Below are 18,287 nucleotides of genomic sequence, written 5' to 3'. Positions count from 1 at the left end.
TAGCAAGGCCGTTGTTAAAGGCTGCAGAAGAAAGCGCAGCTGAAGATTCGCAGTCTAAGTAGGTCTTCATTACAGTGCAAGAATTTTTCATTAACACAGTCACTGATCATCAATTATATGCATATATTTTCACAGTAGCAAGTAATTAAAAGACAGCACTTTCCCAAAAAAACCTGATAGCCATTTAAAATAATCTAATTAATATTAGAGAACTACAGGCAGGCTTCAGTAAAATACAGTGTCTGGCTTCTGTGCCATGGAAAAGAACAGAGCTCAGCAAAATATTGACTTTCATGGCGTTCTCAAATTATACACTAGCTCCAGCAGTGTGTGAAGGCTGAATCTGCAATTATAGAATAAAAATATAAAATTCATTACGGAATAGCAATTTCCTCGTAGTTTTTATAGACACGGTAGAGTTGTATATTTGTTTTCGTAGCATGACTGGTACAGGTTTAGAAATTTGTTATTGATTGCATAGGCTTTAAGTATGGAATGTTGTATATGATTTCTATAGGCTATTTTTTCATTTTCTTTTAAATTCAGAAGTATAGGCAGAGGTTAATTCTAGCCCTTATCGGATAAGTTTTGCTCTCCTGTGAACTACTTTAAACATTTTTTAGTAGATCATATTAGCATATAATTTAACACATGGAATAAAATCAATGCCAACCGACTTACAAAGGAATATGAACAGAATATAGCAGAAAAAAATGAAAAAAACTTGTTTATTTTACAGATGTACAAATAATAGAACAATACCCAAAAGCTGTACATGAAATAATATTAAACAGTGTCAAACATGACAATCCTGACAGAATACATATCAATACTTTAAATCACATAAATGGTATTACATATGCTCAGTAGCAATAGTACTGTGCAGGAATGATGCTCTCTGTAAACTCTCTTTCTTTATTTTATCTACATTTAGAACAATTGTGCTTTTCCCTACACAAAGTAACAGTGCTCTTAAAAATAAATAATAATGTGCAATTTAAGAGTCAGATCCTGAAAGATGCCAATCTTGATGCCCACCTAAGTTCTGGACATGTCACTCCCAGTAAAGTTACTGTGAGTAAGGAGTGCTCAGCACTGCCAGATCAAACACTAAAAAAGGTACTGAACCCACGCTGTCTCTTCTTCAAATTGCAGTCAGTTTAAAAAAAAATGGTGATGACTCAAGTATGTGTTGGTTTTATTCTTTAACCAAAGAATGGTACAGTATTTATTAAATGTGGCCTGGATTCTTATTATGTATCAGAGCGTGTAAACCAGCCAAAGTTTGAAAGGTTCAGTAGATCTTAAATCTGGAGAGTGGCTCAGAGCTGAGGGAGAAAGAATTGCCCCAAAGCTGAAAACTTAACAATCAAATATATTTATCTATAATTTTCATGAAATACGAGAAAGAGGCTCTGCCACAGAAACATTAACATATATGTTAATAAACAATTCACAATAAATTTACTTGAATGAAATCAAATTCTTCAATGTAGAGCTGCCAAGAGATCTGGAAAAATATACAGTCTGCTGTCTTGATGTGGATCCCTGTTCTTATTTTTAGCATACTTCTAGGAAGCACGGCTGGCAATTGATACGACTTTCTTGAAGATAAATTTGAAGAATACTCAGTCGAAGGGCATTCCTCAGTCGATCCTTACCAAGGCAGATATCATTGAAATATTTGGGATCCTTCTTTTTATTCTAGCTATTTTGCATTAGTCGCTGATAGTGTTGGATGATAAGAGGGGTAATTATAATAAAGCACACCTGAGCTGTGCCATAGGTCAGGAGGAAGCATGCGCTCTCATCGGGGAGATCGGACTGGGTCCCAGCCTTGGGGAGGAGGGTGAGCGCGGCCGAGGGTCGGGAAGGAGGGCAAGGGCTGGTGGTGTCGGCCGCGTGCAATACAAAGGTGAAAAGCATGCAGGAACCGAGGGTGAGGGCCAGTTTTGAGAAGGTCCAGGTAAGCTACCGTTGCCTTGGAAGGAGGTGCTGCTGTCACGGCCTGTGCAAAACCAAGTCTGAGAAAACTTGCCCTGAATTGCCCTGTTGGACCAGACGTAGTGATAGGGGGGGAGTTTGGACTCCATGGCTTGTGTAGTGCAGCCAACAGAGAATCAGATGTGACCCTTGCCAAATAGGCTCAGGCCAAACTTTTCTCCATCCTTCGTTTGCTGACTTCTAAAGGCAAGCTCCCCTCATCTATCTTGCAATTAACCTCTCCTTGTTTTCATTTATTCAATCACAAAAGTAATTTTTTTTTACGACCACAGGAATTATAGTGTCTCCATCTGCTTTGCTCTCAGAGAAACAATCATATTGGTGTATTAAAACCTTCCCTGAGGTGAAAAAAACACCTGTCAGTTCACATTGTAGTCAATGTGAATTCCCTTTTTGTTGATGGCCTGACAGCGGAGCAAAGAAGAGAGCACATTCCCAGAGGAACAGATACAAGCTAAACAGGCACTTCTCTGAGCTTCTGTGAGACTGACATTTGTGAATCCCTTATCTCAATAGAAAGTCAATCACTGTATATAAAATGCATTTTAAAAAAAATCAGCCCGAACACCCTGTAAAACTCTAACAGAAGGAATAGGAATACACACACCTTTCACTGCAAGCTTACACAGTGTACATATAACACCCTGTGGTTGATCAACAACAAATTAAATACATTCCAGTCTGTATTGCTATTTAGTTCCTATTGATGCCCTGGTTTCAATGCTGATCAGGTTAGGACCGTATCCCGCACCTTGGCATATAGCCTGGATAGGAGAGACTGGTGGTAGCAGGAGACTGCTACTGTTTCTTCGCTATGGCAGAACGATTTTCTACTTCACACCAGCCTCTAGCAAAACTGGCTGCAAGTCAGGGATTTAGGCTACTAAATCTGCATAATCACAGACCTCTAGTCATGCATATGTGAACTTAAGAGGAAACATGGGTAAAAAGTGGCATTTTTTTAACTGCTAAACGTTCTTGAGTTTTGTGCTACGCATGAAATTCTCCATGCTAGCTCAAGGTTTGATACGTACAGCGGGTATAATATTTGGAGATGAGGACCTATCCTAGAGCTGAAAACGTAACAGGATAACACCCCTATGTTGTATCCGCATGCCTCCTCCTTAGCCTCGCCTGCCATGAGAACGGTGGGAGCAGGCGGCCTTCATTTACCCACCCCAAGAGAGCTACAATAGACCACACAAACACAGGTTTTGTACCTTTGTGTACATCGTACTGACGTTCTGCCCTCCCCTTACTCCTCCAATTTCTTGCTCTCTTTTCTGAAAGGAGAGCAAAAGAAATGCTGCTCAGAAAAATCAGTGTGAGATAATACAGCTCTGTGTTATTTCAGTCAGTTACACAACCCTACATCAAGCTGATACAAAAGAGGTACATTAGAGAGATGTATCATCCAACACCATGAGAAATTTAAGTTTTGAAAGATCTGTTTGATCTACAGTTCCTTTATTTTCCATTTAATTGACTAGTTTTGTTCTTTTAGCATGTTCCAATAGGTCAGCTAAGTTCCTTTAGACTTCTTGTTTTCCTTTCAATTAGCAATAAAAATCATATATATTTGAATGTTTGAGATAATCTCTTTGCTCCTGCAGATTTTTCTGAAGAAAAAAACTCTACAGGTAAAGTCAGTAAAGAGGCTTTGTTTGAGATGCTTCATGCAAACCATTTAAGCAACATAAATTACTGTAAATAAAAGATCCAGAAAATGTTTCCTTCAGCAGCAAAGAAACATCATATGAAATGTACACCATTTCTTCAAGAAATGGAAAAAATGTGTATACAAGATAAGAGTAATCTTTGGTACCAAAAATAAGGGCACCTTTCTGTTGAGTGAGTCTTCAGATCTGAATAAAACCGAAAAACTTCTCCTTAAAATAAGGCTCAAAATGACGAATCTCTGAGTGGTTCCATGTAGTGGGTACCGACAGCTGTAGCTAGAAAAACAATCTGGGAGGTTGAGAGCTGTGCGACAGCAGGTTACAACACAATAACAATTGATAAAGTACTTGATGTTTCCCTCCACCCTCCCTCCCTTACCAATTTTTTTCTCCTAAGACAATTCCTTAAGATATATCCTCTTAATTATTCATAACATCCTTGAAATCCTTGAAGGGTTCCAATACCCAAGAGCAACAAAACCCACCCAACAACAATAAGAAAAACAGCAACAAAAGCTGAGGTTATAATACAAGATCAGAAACAGTCCCCTGACTGAAGGAGTTTGCTAGATCTGTTTGATCTTACGGACTTCACTTTCTCTGCGCAATCCCATCATGATCTTCTCTGCCAACGCCTGGTGTATTTCCTCAAGAAACCATCCCATCCACCGGGGACTTCTTCGGTAAGCTCTCTGGCCACAGTGGCAAGTCAGCAATAAGCAGGCTATTTATTTCTTCTTTAATTCACGATGAATGTATCACTGGATCCTGTAAACACTACTGAGTATACATTCAAACTTTGTTCTTAGTGAAAGTGGCACTTTTGAACCCTTACAGTCAAGATAGCTTAGTTTTATAGCACTTTACAGGTATAGAAGCTGGTTATGTACTTCTCATAAAATCCCTTTTCCAATGGCTTAGCGGGTATTGAAATATATCCTCACTGGGATCCCATTGCCATTCCACAACATCTTTATGATGAAGTGCATATTCTGTACTTCTTATTGTACTTTACATGTGCTTTATTGCTGTACACATTTCCCTGTTGTTAGTTTAAGTGCTCCTCTGTTATGTAATACATATAAAGTTTTGAACTCCAGTGGCATCCTATGAGGGCTGGCATTAGAAAAGTACCGATACTTGAGATCATCATAATAGTGATATTTGACTGGTTTTCCATGTAAATCTTTTGGGAATGGCCAAAATCCGTACAGGTGAATTTCATCACAAAATCTGGTGGCAAGTGTGTACATGAGGAGACCGGTGCTGGGTCGTTTGATGTGGACCTTGTTTGTCAGCCAATAGCTGCAAAGAAACCAAGAAAAGTACGTCAAGAAACACCCATACAACTTGATGTGAAAAAAAAAATGTGTGAAGGAAACTTGTTTTAGCTATTCATTTACTTATGCAGACATTTTACACATTAAAAAAAAAAAGGTTCCTTTTACTTCTGTCGCTCATAGCAACAAAAGTAAGCGCCTAAATGGTGACCCTGGTACTGGCACACGTTTATTCCACCTACAAGAAACATCGAAGTGAGATCTATTTTAACACAAGGCTGAGGAAAAGTTAGCCAAAGGAGGATCTGAGTTCAGGCTCTCACCCTACCAAGAATTCCCAATTCCAGCGAGTGCAGGGAAAAGGCAGTTTATCTCCTTAGTCCAGCAATCAGGTAACAGAGACTCTTGCAAAAAACCTTGACCTCTCATAGTATCTGATTTGTCTCATCAAATCAGCTCTGCGCTGACATTTGACTGACATAGTGATTATTTTACAGATCACTCATCTGAATAGAAAGTGAATGGAAATAGTAATGTAATACATAAGAATTTAACTTTCGTAAGCAAAAAAAAAAAAAAAAAAAAGAAGCCTTATTTATTTTGCTTGTGAACAGGTACTTAAAGCTTCCTATTTGCTGGTGGCAGTCTCTGGAAAAGCAAAACCTTATTTAGTAACTTTAGAGTAGTTTGGTTTCGTACTGACTAATACACAAATCCCACTGCAGCTATGGGACTACTGTTTTTCTGAGCTGGTGACAGCATGTCTGATTATGGGTTTAGAAGCCTCAGGGAGTTTCCAAAGACGCAAATGGTGGTTAGGTACATACGGCACATGGGAAGGGAACAGCATCCTGGCACGCAACTCACACTGGCACCTTTCAAAATTGCCACTGAAGCTGGTTTACATCCCCAACCCTGAGAAATAAGACTTCACTAAAATACTGTCAGCCCATTACTGGTGAAGCACTTCTCCCAAGTCTGATCCAACAGTCTGTACACAGAAACAAAGAAGGGCATTTAGAAACATAAACCTGGATCGTTCTGCTGATCCAGGTACAAGAGCAGCCCTATACATAGTTGCGCTGGTCCAACTGGGGGAAGAAGAAGCAAGTACAGAAGACGAACAATCCTTACATAGCATTACCACCTAAACCTAAATCAGTGTATTGTCTCAATATATTCTTAACTAGTTGTGTGCTCTGAATTGCTTCTGCCACTGCTTAGAGAGGAAGTCAAGAGAAATTTGCCTCACTAGGGCAGGGTCTTTGTTGTAAATAGGGTTACCATAGGGTTGGAGCTGTGAGTAGACCACTGTGTTATTTTAAAGGCATTTAGAGATATAGCAAGAAGGTTCCTGGGAACATCTATTCATCGGTATGAGAAAGGATGGCAAAAATAAATCTTTAATCAAACTAACGTTAAAGTGTCTTAAAAGCATCAGATGGTGTACAACTCCAACAATAACCATCCTGTTGAAACTGGCCTTTTCAAGCTCACGCCTCGCCAAAACCACACTGCCTAAAGGCTGATGTCTTTGAATTACAGAAACATATAACTGAAAGAGAAAATTTTTCCATTGTACTCAGTTTCTTTTTTGAAAGCTGAGGGATTGCGCGAGTGGAAAGCAGGTCTAGGCTGAGAGAGTGCTTCTCCAAAGCCAACAGAGGGAATGACTCAGAATTGTGTTTGGCCATAAAAAGCAGAATGGTAAAAGCATATTAAAAAAAGCAAATGCAATAGGGAAGGGTTAAGTGTGCAAAGGACAAAGGTATTGCACAACATTTTCTTCAGTGTTTATACAAACCTAAGTTTTCAGACAGACGAAACTTCTGAGATATAATGCTAGGCAGTTTGCTTTCAGCTCAGAAAACTGACCCGGCATTTTAAAACAAGGCAAGCCAAAAGAGAAACTCTGATTTTAGATCCTTCTTTTTTTTCCATTTTTGCATGTAGAAAAGTTATTGAAAAACTGAATCTGACCACTTTTGGCACTTCATATGACAGACACAGCAGAATAGACTGAACCTGAAACCCAATAACTTAATTTTAGCAGAAACAGATATTTGCCTCTTCAAAAATAAATTGGTACCCACCTTAACCACATGCAGTCAGTCATCTACGTGACTGTCTCTAGCCAAACAGTAATCAGACCTGACACATCTGTTACGTTAGTGACCTCGCACAAGCACTATCATCTGAGGTGAATTTCACCCTTACAGGAATACATTGATCACTGTTGAGAACTAAACTAACAGCAAACAGGCAGATCAGCATATTTGAAAAGGAAACTATTTTTACTGAGCATTTGTGTGCAGGTGTCATGAAAAGATGTCATGAAAAACACTAACACATTAGAGCTTATCACAGTTTTATACTTTATAAGCAAATCTTCTGCTTGTCATACTCAGAAATCATACAGAAGAGAAATGTGACTGCTGGGCTTCTCTTACAAATGAAAGAGATACCCAAACACTATACTCCAAGCATGGTACTGGCTGTATTTACTATTGAGATTTGGCAACTTGAGATCAGTTCTGCTACAGATGAAAAGAAGCCAAGTAATACAATGAATTAAATGGTTAGAGGCATTTAAGGCTTCAGGCAGAAGATTAAAGCTTCCTGCAGCACAACTCATCTGTGCAAATCCCTGGCTCCCAACCTCCGCTGGAATTGATAAAATGTCCGTGTGGTGTAGCAAGCCTCAGTGATTTTGGTCCTGAAACACATGTATAAACGCTTTAGTGACTCAAGTAGCTACTCTAATATGAAACTAGCTAAGGCAGATTTTTAGCAGTTCCCTGATGTTGTAAATGCTTTGACCAATGAACGTTTCTGTACCCGTTTCTCAGTTTGTGGAGCTTTGTTATAACGTCAGTTTTAAGCCTAAATATACCCTTCTTCCCTATGTATCTGAAATGCACTCATTTTCTGTAAAATCAGGATAACAAGGTAAGAGAAGCAACTTACCACAGACCCATAAATCTGAGAAGATCTTTTGTTTCTCACAGATAGTCTCTAAATTTTCACCCATGACCAGTCAATTCCTGATTTTCAGACTGGGTATACAAATAAGGCTAAATCTACAAAGGAATAGGTGTATCTCATCATTTTTGGACAACGGAGCCCACTGTTTAAGCATAACTAGCACTGGTAAGCCCATATATGGCAGGGTGTAACCACATCACACACAACTACAGGGAGGAGACAGCTCCTGTCCCACCCTGCTGCCCAAGTCACTTGGTCTTATGCTACAGAAACTGTTTTGTGGGGCCATGCTGTAAAGCAGATTACTGAACTTATCCATGTTAAAAATAAACCTGCCGTGGTAAGTGTAATACACAACACTGCTAAAATAAGCCATCAAAAACACAAGCAAGAATAGAGTTTGCTGAAATGAAAGAAAGGTTAGTTCACCGCCTAATGGATTTAGGCTGGTTCAGGTCCTCAATTGTTATAAAATTACATGGAATTATTGCCAGGATTGCAACCAGGTAACTAAAAATAGCGCTATACTTTGTAAAATTAAAGGTAGAGAAAGGACATCGCTGGCAGCATAGGAGAGCTAAGGCTCGCTCGATCCCTGGCAAGGAGGCAGGCTTGCGCAGGCGCTGGCTCCTCTACCCACCGCCCTCTGCTCCCACTCCGATCTCATGCCAGTCCTGCCTGCGTGCATCTCAGCTCCCCATCCCCATCCAAGTCTCTTTGCCTCTGCAAAGTTTTTATCTGGCATTGGACATGTTATGCAGGAAGTCACGCTCACATCTCTCTAGGTTGCCTCTTTCATCCAGTCAAACGTGGATCTCTTCTCTACAATCCTCTATTTGGTATACACATTTCAAAGAGATTTCACACGATTTTAAAATTCAGAGAATGCTCTCCTTCATGTTTCACTATATGTTACACGTAAAAATTAAAATAATGTACTCTGAAAGACATCTTTCCGTGTTTTCATTAAGGCTGGCAATTGGTGTTGTCAATAAAGGATTTGAGCCAGCATTATTTGAATACATGCAAATACCTTAGGTATAAAAAAAAATGTTTGTGCCTTCCTTTATAATGCTATTATCTTAGTGACACATAGGTTTTTCACATGTAGCTCCATGCCATAAATAAGACACTCAACATGTTTTACCGCTCAGCTCACCCCACTCCACTCGGTCAGTGCCTTTTCTATATTGGGGGCCCACAATGGGACATGGTATGCCTGCTGTGGTCTCTCTGGGGCAGGGGAGAGGGTGGTGATGCTCCCCTTGATGGGCCAGCCACACTGTTGCCCATAAGGCCAGGGGGGCTGCTACCCACTCTTCCCCGGGGCCTGCTACTGGCTTGTGCCCCCATGGCGAGGAGGTCCCCCCAGCTGCTGGCCCCCGCCGTCGCAGGCGCTCCTCCTGCCGGGTGCAGGACACTGCCTCTCTCCCTGCTAGATCTCCTACAGTCCGCACCCAGATACAAGAATAGTGTAGGAGACGGTGCTCAAAGCCCCGCTGAAGTCGAAGTATATGGCATACACTGCTCGCCCCCCATCCACACATTGGAGGGGGCTTGCCAGCTAAACTTAGTCAAAATGCACAATTTTCGCTTCATAAGGCAAGCTCCTTTTAAATTCGGAGCGAGCAAAGATAAGGTCCTGTTCTGTTCTTATTCATACTGACAACAAACAATAAATTCTAGTTGTTATTGCTAGAAATGAAAAGATTTTGACATTTCCTTGTGGAAGCTTGCTTTCATACTTCCATAAGCAAGCTAAAAAACAGTACTTAGTAGGAAAATACTGCAGTTTCCTACTACCTAGGAGAAAAAACTGCTTTGAAAACTATTATTACTAGCAGTTATTAGTAGTTCTCAATCAATAGGAAGTTGCATATTGGGAGGCTCTGCAAAGCTGTGCCTTGGGTCTAGTTTTAGGCAATAGCAATGCAGTGGTCGAACAGTGTGTAATGCAGTAATGAAACAGTTTCAGTAATGAAACATGACTGAAATGAATGCAAATACCATGGGGGAGAAGTAGAGAATAAGACTCAAAACACAAAATAAGCTTGACAGAGTGGACAAAAAAATAGGATACAATTCAATAAACAGAAAATGCAAGTTACCGCATGGCTTACACAGAGATAATTACCTGCACAGGCTGGCAACAACTGGTAAGGTGCCACTTCTTCAGAGTGGTAGGTGGAGACTGGAAATGGTCATAAGCTGCATAGGAGTCAACAGGGCAAACTGCCGATACATTTACTGTAACACGTCTGTAATTTGAGAGATTTGCATGCCAATTCCTGCCACTAGGAGCTGTAAGAGGGCTTTCCACTCCAAGTAAAGAAGCAGAAATTGGAAATAACATCGCTCTCAAAAGGAATTCCAGTTGCACACTTCCTGCACCCCCATCAGACTCAACGAAATTACATTAGAAATTAAGAGTTTTTGCTGATGTCAACAAAGTCTCTCAGTCTATCTGAGCTCAGGACTTTCTAAATCTACACGTACGTTTCTATTCTTTTTCTTTTTTTAACATTTTACTTCTTCCAGGCTTCCAGTACTCACAAACATTCATCTTTCTTAACCTCAGCTGAGCTCTTAACTATTTAACTCAACCCTGCCTGTAAGAAATTTGAAATAAAATGAAACCAACTGCAAAATAGAGTGTGAGCTGAATATAACAGAAAAAAATCCTTCTACGATCAGGCAATAAACCTTCTGGCAGAATGATTACCCCCAATTGCATGTACAACACTTCAGTAGCTGTACCAATTCTGTTACTGGGCCCTGAAACAGTCACAAAAGATGCAGTGCCATTTACAAAGTAGGTGCACTGTACATTGGTCTCAAGGCTTGTGTAAGGTGTAAATTAGTGTAATTTGTAATGATCTGGAAAAATGAATGGAACCGTGACGGCAAGGAGTCAGAGCAGCCAGGAAGAACACCGTCAGAAAAGCAATTAAATTGAAGATGTAAAAAAGTCTGGCCTGATGAATGTGAGATATATCAATTTTACACACTAATTAATCAGTATTAATAGATGACACTGCTTTAACACTTGGTGTTATTAGCACCTCCACATTTCAGGCTTTAAAAATTCTTAACCTGTTTCTGCCAGATCAAAATATTACCTGTCGCTTAATCTGCAGTCAAAAACCAGCAAACTTCCACCTATAATTAGCAGAATACTTTTACATTTATAAAATGGAATGTATTATTATCAGCAGTGACTTCAGAGGAAATGGTAATTGAATACCATGTTGCTATAGGATAATGACCTCTTGAGGCTATCGACAATAATTAAATTCAAATAAACACAGAAAAAATACAGCCATTTGTTTTTAAAAAAAAGATGACAAATGAGCTTCTGACAAGATTCTATTACAATGACTAATATAGGGGATGATTGATGTCAATCATCGTTACATTAAATGGATACTAGGGAATTTGAATGACAATTACTTACTCCGCTACTGTGGCACACATTACTTCTGACTAAATTCAAACATGACATGGGCTCTCCCAAGGCTGTAATCAAAATGATATGTGTTGTCTGAGGTACAGGAAAAAGCTGCCCTGATGGGCTACTTTCAAACATCAGAAAATTTAGCATATATAATACCTTTACTTACTGTATCTGCATATCAACTTCCCTAGGATTCTGCAGTACAAATGAGATCTGAATCCAGTCGAGCTTATTTCAATGGACTTTCTACCTGGACTGGACTGAATCTGAGAAAGCACATACATGTTTCTAACTCTGAATCGCTCTGAAAGATTACATACCACACTCAGAGCAGCAGGCTCGTCTCTGTGCAAACCCACTCAAACACACTTGCCTGTCCTGAAACTTTGCTCCTTCTACAGCCACCAAATGGAGACAGAATTTTTTAAAAGAGCTTTCTGAGAAATCTCACATGATATACAAAAAGTTACAATATTAGCATAAACAGGTAGTAAAACATGGGGAAAAGATTGCGAGAAAGACAAAAGACCTCTGAGTTACTCAAGAATGCTTTCGTCCGTGGGAGAAGCTAGAAACCATATATTGTCCCCATCACCCTCTCAAAAAGTTAGAGACAAGATACAGAGAAAGGCTACATCGTCTTCTGATAGTCTTATCAGAAGAATAAAGTAACTCCTGTAGGAGGAGAGAGAAAACAGAACAGCCTGAAAAAGTGATAGCTAAGCGGGGATACGACTGAAAATCTAAAATTATGTAGTATGTAGAGAAGGTGAATAGGGATTTCATTACTACTGTAACATAAGAACTACATACTCAGTGGAACTGTTCAGTCCCAGGTCCAAAATGAACAGATGGAAGTGCTTTTCCACACACCACATCACTGAACTTCGGAATTCACTGCATTGCTGATGTTTTGGATGACAACAGTTGAAACAATTACAAAGAGACAAACGAGTGGAGTTTACAAACACAGCGGTCCGGATGATGCTCCTTCTCAGGGGCTGGCTAAGCTGCTGGCCTCTCGCATGCGTACTCCAGGACAACCACTTGACACCTCCTCTGCCTCTGACTTTTGTGCTAAGCATCTGTGCTGGCACCTCTCAGCGCTACGACCATAGGCTAGATAGAGGCGTCTAACGTAAACGGCCGCTTTTATGATCTTGGACCCAGGGTCTGCTTTGGAGAGTATGTACAAAAATGGGAAAGGACGTTGAAGAAAGAGTCACAGAAGTCTTGTCACAGAAACATTGTACACCTTGCTATAAAACTATGCTTGCGACTGTCGATTTTATTATATATTTATTTCTGAGTCAGAAACGTTGGATCGCACAAGGTCTGACTTAGACCTCTCTGGGATCAAAGGCTAAACTTCCACTGTCTTCAGTGAGGCAGGATTCCTATTGAATTTATTTATCTAGTTCTCTACCAGGTGTCAGCTAAAATAACCTCTCCAAACTCAGAAAGGATAAAGCATCCTCTGGTGCCCTATTCCGCCTTCCTACACTTTCACGTCTTTACTGAGATTAATTACGTAAACATTATGAACAACCCTTCATCTGACCCTCTCAACTTATGTGAATGTATTAACTAAAAATTTATATTTGTCCATCCCCTACTGAGATATGCCTTAGGCAGGAGGCTATACAGGAAATCTAGAGTGTGAAAAAATTTAATTGTGAACAATTATGTTGGGAGAGTGACAGCCAGCTATGAAATACTGCTGAGTATTTACATAAGATTTACTTTACCGTTTTCAACGTGCAGTATTTTGAAACAGCATACACAACAACTATTTCACCAAAAGGAATAATGCAGTCTATGAAGGGTAAAAACACTTACACTAAAACTGTCACTCTCCTTTTAGCAAGCTTAATTCACTGCATGGATGTTAACCTTTTTCTCATATTAGGCCTTCATTTTGCTCTGCTAAGTAAATTCACATTCTTGTTTATAAAGGCAATTTTGAAGACCACTCAAGAGGTCGGACCCTACCTGGAAACGTTTCTGTTCCTTAGAACAATAAAAGAAGAAGAAGTGACATCAAGGGCGAACGCAATCACAGTACAGGATACATCCATACCCTGCGCTGCTACAGCTAAGCACGAGCGTGGCCTGCAGGTGGCTGTTCCATGCAGCTGCCACTGTGGAGAACACAAGCCGTTCTGAGCGCTGTCTGTTGGCTGTGACCAAATAATTAAAAACATATTGAAGCTCAGTTTTAACTGTCTTAAAATAAAAGAGTCCAGCTTCCCGGCTATAGGAGACTATTCTGCTTCACACTGTTGCTCTAGCATAATCTTCTCTTAAAGCAGATTTAATCACTGTATGGAAGATCACCTCAGCATAAGAAGGATGCAAGAAAGCATAACATTGCCCTTCTTTTGCCAGTGAATTAAGAAAGGTGGCCAAAGTTAAGACCAGTTAAGCCACGTGAACTCTTTGCTCAGACAAACAAAAGATTTTGATGTCACAGCTGGAATCCTCCACAGCCATAAGCCAAAGACATCAGCTTTTTCTGTTTAACCATCATACAAGCAGTCCATGCTGCAGAGCCCTTGACTCCCCTTTCCTAGACAAGCACTTCCAGAATTGCCCACAAATTTTGCTGATTTTAAAGCAGAACCACTCCATGCAGAGACAACGTCCCTTTCCCAGAGGAGCCCTGCAATACATGGCAGTGCATGACTGTGGAACATGTCATGCTCTTCTCAGAAGAGCAAGCTCTTCTCAGAAATGAATCTTCTCAGAAGGGGGAGGAAGGAAGTTTAGGCTCCTGTACCCTATGCTGTGGTGCAAAAGAAGACTGGGGACCACCATCTGCCTTCTAGTTCAGGAACACTGTAAAGAGAGCAGCAGTGGCTAGAGCATCTGTTTTTAACAGGCCCAGGGCCTTCTCAGAGCACACCTCCTAGACCAAGCTCTCTGACAAGTCAGGGAGAAGGACACATTGCCCAGATCCTCACAAAGCCCGCAGGGAGCTACACGGTGCCCTGCTCATCGCTGTCATGAGTGAGGCATTCCAGAGTGGCAATAAAAGTTAAAACTTATGCCAAAAATTCTAGTTCTTAGAAATATCCATGGTGTTCCCCTAAACACTTACACCTCTGCACCAAACTGCTTGTATGAAGGATCTTTCATTTGCAGCCAGATCATTGCTCTTACTTAGCCAGGAAACTTTTATAAATGCGCTTTTGTTTTTACGCTATTAGGGGGTTCAGATCTGTGAAATTGGTTCATGCAAATGAATCTCTTTCAGGCATCAGAAATAACCAGTAGAAACAAAATTGTATGCTATTTACAAATCGAAGTATTTTTTGATTGTTTAAAGCTTAAAGTGTTTTTGTCTAAAGTATTTTTGTCTGTTATCTTGTACTTATAAAAGAATTTAAATGCCTATATATTCACATGGGTATAAATCCATTCAAAATCTACTAAAGTAGGCAGACCAAAGACTCTTAGGCAAGAAGGAAAAGTTTTCTAAAAAATACTCTGAAATTTCCAAGAAACGTTGAGGTTGCTGTTAGAAACACCCTCCTTTTTGAAGGAGCTGAGCCTCACTCACATATTAAACCCTTGCAGAAGAGACTTAAGCAACAGGAACTGTAAATGTTAAAGAATGAAAAAGAAAAAACAAACCCACAATTTAAGCAATAAACAATACATATTTATTGCTATTCAATACAATACAATCCAAGTTCTACAATTAACCCACAGAGACAGCTGGAATACTTACCTCTGTATATTTTAAAAAGCAGTTGTAATTCTCTCGAAAAAGACCTTACATGAGAAAGGAAACTATGATTTAATAGCTAGTTCACTTTAGATTTCACTGATGAGACTAGCTAGCATCAACGTAAATAACAGTGCATTACTCTCTCCTAGAAGTCCTGAAAGAATCAGGCTGTAAAATAACACCTTACATTAAATTTCAATCAGCAGGCTAAGTGAAAACAACAGGAGTGAAGAGATACTAGTCCCAGCCTGTGTCTTTTGTTTTGCCCTGTGTGTCTTCTCTTTTGCAACAGTAAGTTATGCAAAGCACTAGCAAGAAATGTCTCCAACTGCTTCTGTGAAAAGAGAAAGACGTGACTTCCAAAATGCTAAACATGTCAAAGTAAAAAAGTGATGTCTTTTTTTCAAAAGACAGATAACGTGTAATGGGAAGTGTATTGCTTTCACTCCACAAGCAATATCCTAACCATCAAACTGGCAACGTAACTTTTTTGGTTACTCAAACAAATATTACTGTTAACATTATTTAGACAATATCCAAGTGTAGGTACTTTGAGAGCAACAAATAAGCATGTTTGCTACACTTCTAAATCTTTTTTACATCAGTAGCTCTTTCGAGAACCTAAAGACACTAGGAAATCCTGATAAAGAAAACATGGTTTGAAATGTAGGTACATCTTGATTTCGCTTATAGGAGAGCATCAGTGAAGGCCCTCCTCTGTAACCCTTCCTACAACAAGTAAATCGTACGTGGGCAGCGCAGTTGACTTGCACACAACTCCTACACTGCGTTTAAAGATATCTGTGTTTAAAGATGAGGGACATGGGATTGCAAAGGAGATTACACATGAGGAAACACTTTGAATTTCAGTGGTATTTACATACTACCAGCCTGCCAGATGTTTTGAAGTCAGACTTCAGTCTGAAAAAGCCATGGCAATTAGCTTGCTAGAAATTGAGGGAGATTTCTTGACAAGATGATAGTTTAAACTCTTACGTGAGTACTCCTTGATGTGTAGGGAACGTCTCTGAAGTCAGGCACTAACAGGGGCATAAACACTTTAGCATCAAACATTAAAAAAATTAACTGAACTTAAACACTTGCAAAAAAAACCCCTATAGAATACTATCCTCTAACAAATGCATTAGTAATATCTTGCAGTCAACAGACAATTTCAGCCAAATACTGTTGTCTCAGAATGCCTCATACCAGAAATCAATCCTTAAAATAAGGTCCATAACCATGGAACTTTAGATGTAGGCTTGCTTTTTTTCCCCCTTTTTTTCTACTCCTTTTTTTGTTTTCTTTTACTGGGGGGGTGTGCGTGTGTATGTGGGTAGGTCTGTTACTTCTACAACATAATCAATATTACAGCAAAAGGCAGGAAATTATTTTTCAGAATCGCATCTGTATCAGAGCGCTCCACAACAGGACGACCATTCAAATGCAGAACGGGCAGGGGCCAAAAGGGTCTTTAAAATGTTGCCAGTTATCTGGGTTCCTGCTCCACGCGCAGTCAGCGACTAGGCCTACATTAGCCAGTCGTGGGGACCATGGGTAGACAGATGGTGCCAAATAGAGGATGTCCACACCACAAACGTCCCAGGTGTTTTCCAGCTGCCCATTTGCAGTCAGAGCGTACTTGGTGTGCTACGGGACTGCCCCAGTTTATTGTCATTGGAAAATCATGTGCTCTAAGACCTTCCTGTGACAAAGTACTGAAAATGAGCATGAACAGGGCATTTACTTAAAAAGAGCACTCTGGAGCCAAACTAAAACCATGAACCCAGTGGCAGCTAGCCACTGACCTAAATGGTAGCAGGAACAGTTTTCGGGATTTCTCCAACACGTGCGTGCTAATCTTTGAGGAGTCTCACTAGAACTGGCCTGCTGTATTTGAGACATCAAGATGAATTTTGTATTTTTAAATGAAAGTGATGTCCTTTGATCCTACCTAGAGACCACAAAACCACCAAGAATCTAGATCAGGAGCAAACATGACAACCCTTGCTTGATAGCATAGGCTAGCTTTGGAGCTCATGCGGAAAGATTGACTGCAAATGGGATGTCAGCACAACAGCAAAGCCTGACTTCCCATTGTCATGCTTTGGTTGTCATTATAAAGAACAAAGTAAGTAAATAAGAGGAAAAAAAAGAAAGTGGGGTAGGAGGGTACATGTATGTGCTTGTACGCAACGCATAAATGAAATGGCAGTTTTGAAAGGGAACATCTTTTAGGAAATAGCTGCTTATTCTTCAGGACAGTGAAGAACCAAAATCAAAGCACTGGAATAATGACAACTAAAATATATTGTGATAAAGATGATCCCAACTGGAGAAGCCGGTTGGAAGTACAGAGGATCACTAGAGAAGCCTAAAGATTAACCCTGTTTACAACATAGCACTGTTATTAACAAACTGAACTTCATCTACTCCCACTAATTACTGTCAAGAGGATCATCATGCCCACATGCTCTCTATATTTATTTCACAATAACCACCTTCTCATAGCCTTACTGGGTAGGCTGGAAGACATGCACATCCTGTAATATTTAAATACTGTTTTTAAAAACTTCCCTAACAAGTTTTTTTGTGCATCTTGGAACCTATATTAGAATTTCTCAGGTCCCAAGCTGTGGTGATTTCAGCATTCCCTTAACAACTTCCACTAGCCAAGGTTAGTTTTGTTCTCTATCTTTTTTATTTTTGGTAGAAAAGTTTTTCTTTCCCCAGTGCCTGCTTATCATTGGTCCTTCAAATCATGTATTTATTCCTCACCATCATCTACTACTAGCCACATCATACCCATTTCAGCTGTGAGGGAAGCTGCAGCTTCTCTTACTTTACTCTCTTCAGAAGGTAAGTCACATTCATGGCAACTTTTAAAATATGTTTACTGAGCGAATCTTTTGCTGACATCTGTGGGACAACCCTAGTCTTCAGGCTGTGCTTCACTGCTCAGCATTTGCACAAAAAAAAAATTTAGTTTGCATAGCACCTTTTCACTTGCTCCTTCCTCAAAGTGTTTAAGCTTCTGCAAAGTTACTTCAGTCACTCCTGATTTCACCATGTGACTTTCAAGATGTAGAAATGACCTCCTGTTTGAGGTCAGGCCATCAGGGCTCTTCCCGCAGGTATCATTTCGGTATGAA

The 18,287-nt window shown here is 40.0% G+C and overlaps 1 protein-coding gene across 2 annotated transcripts in view; it reads right to left on the bottom strand.

The window, feature by feature from the left end:
- Positions 1 to 701: 701 nt before the first annotated feature.
- Positions 702 to 18,287, bottom strand: part of ST8SIA4 (ST8 alpha-N-acetyl-neuraminide alpha-2,8-sialyltransferase 4) — a 63,731-nt gene continuing 46,145 nt past the window's right edge. Inside the window, exon 5 of one of the 2 annotated variants that reach the window (XM_068928090.1) lies at positions 702 to 4,988. In XM_068928090.1, coding sequence (XP_068784191.1) covers positions 4,706 to 4,988 — 283 coding nt within the window. In that variant the 3' untranslated portion in view covers positions 702 to 4,705. The remainder of the gene's footprint in view (positions 4,989 to 18,287) is intronic. The other variant, XM_068928091.1, reaches the window with a different exon arrangement.

Source organism: Struthio camelus, chromosome Z (genome assembly GCF_040807025.1).
Source record: "Struthio camelus isolate bStrCam1 chromosome Z, bStrCam1.hap1, whole genome shotgun sequence".
NCBI lineage: Eukaryota > Metazoa > Chordata > Aves > Struthioniformes > Struthionidae > Struthio > Struthio camelus.
The sequence above is the reverse complement of the archived record's forward strand: the minus strand, read 5'-3'. Positions and strand labels throughout refer to the sequence as shown.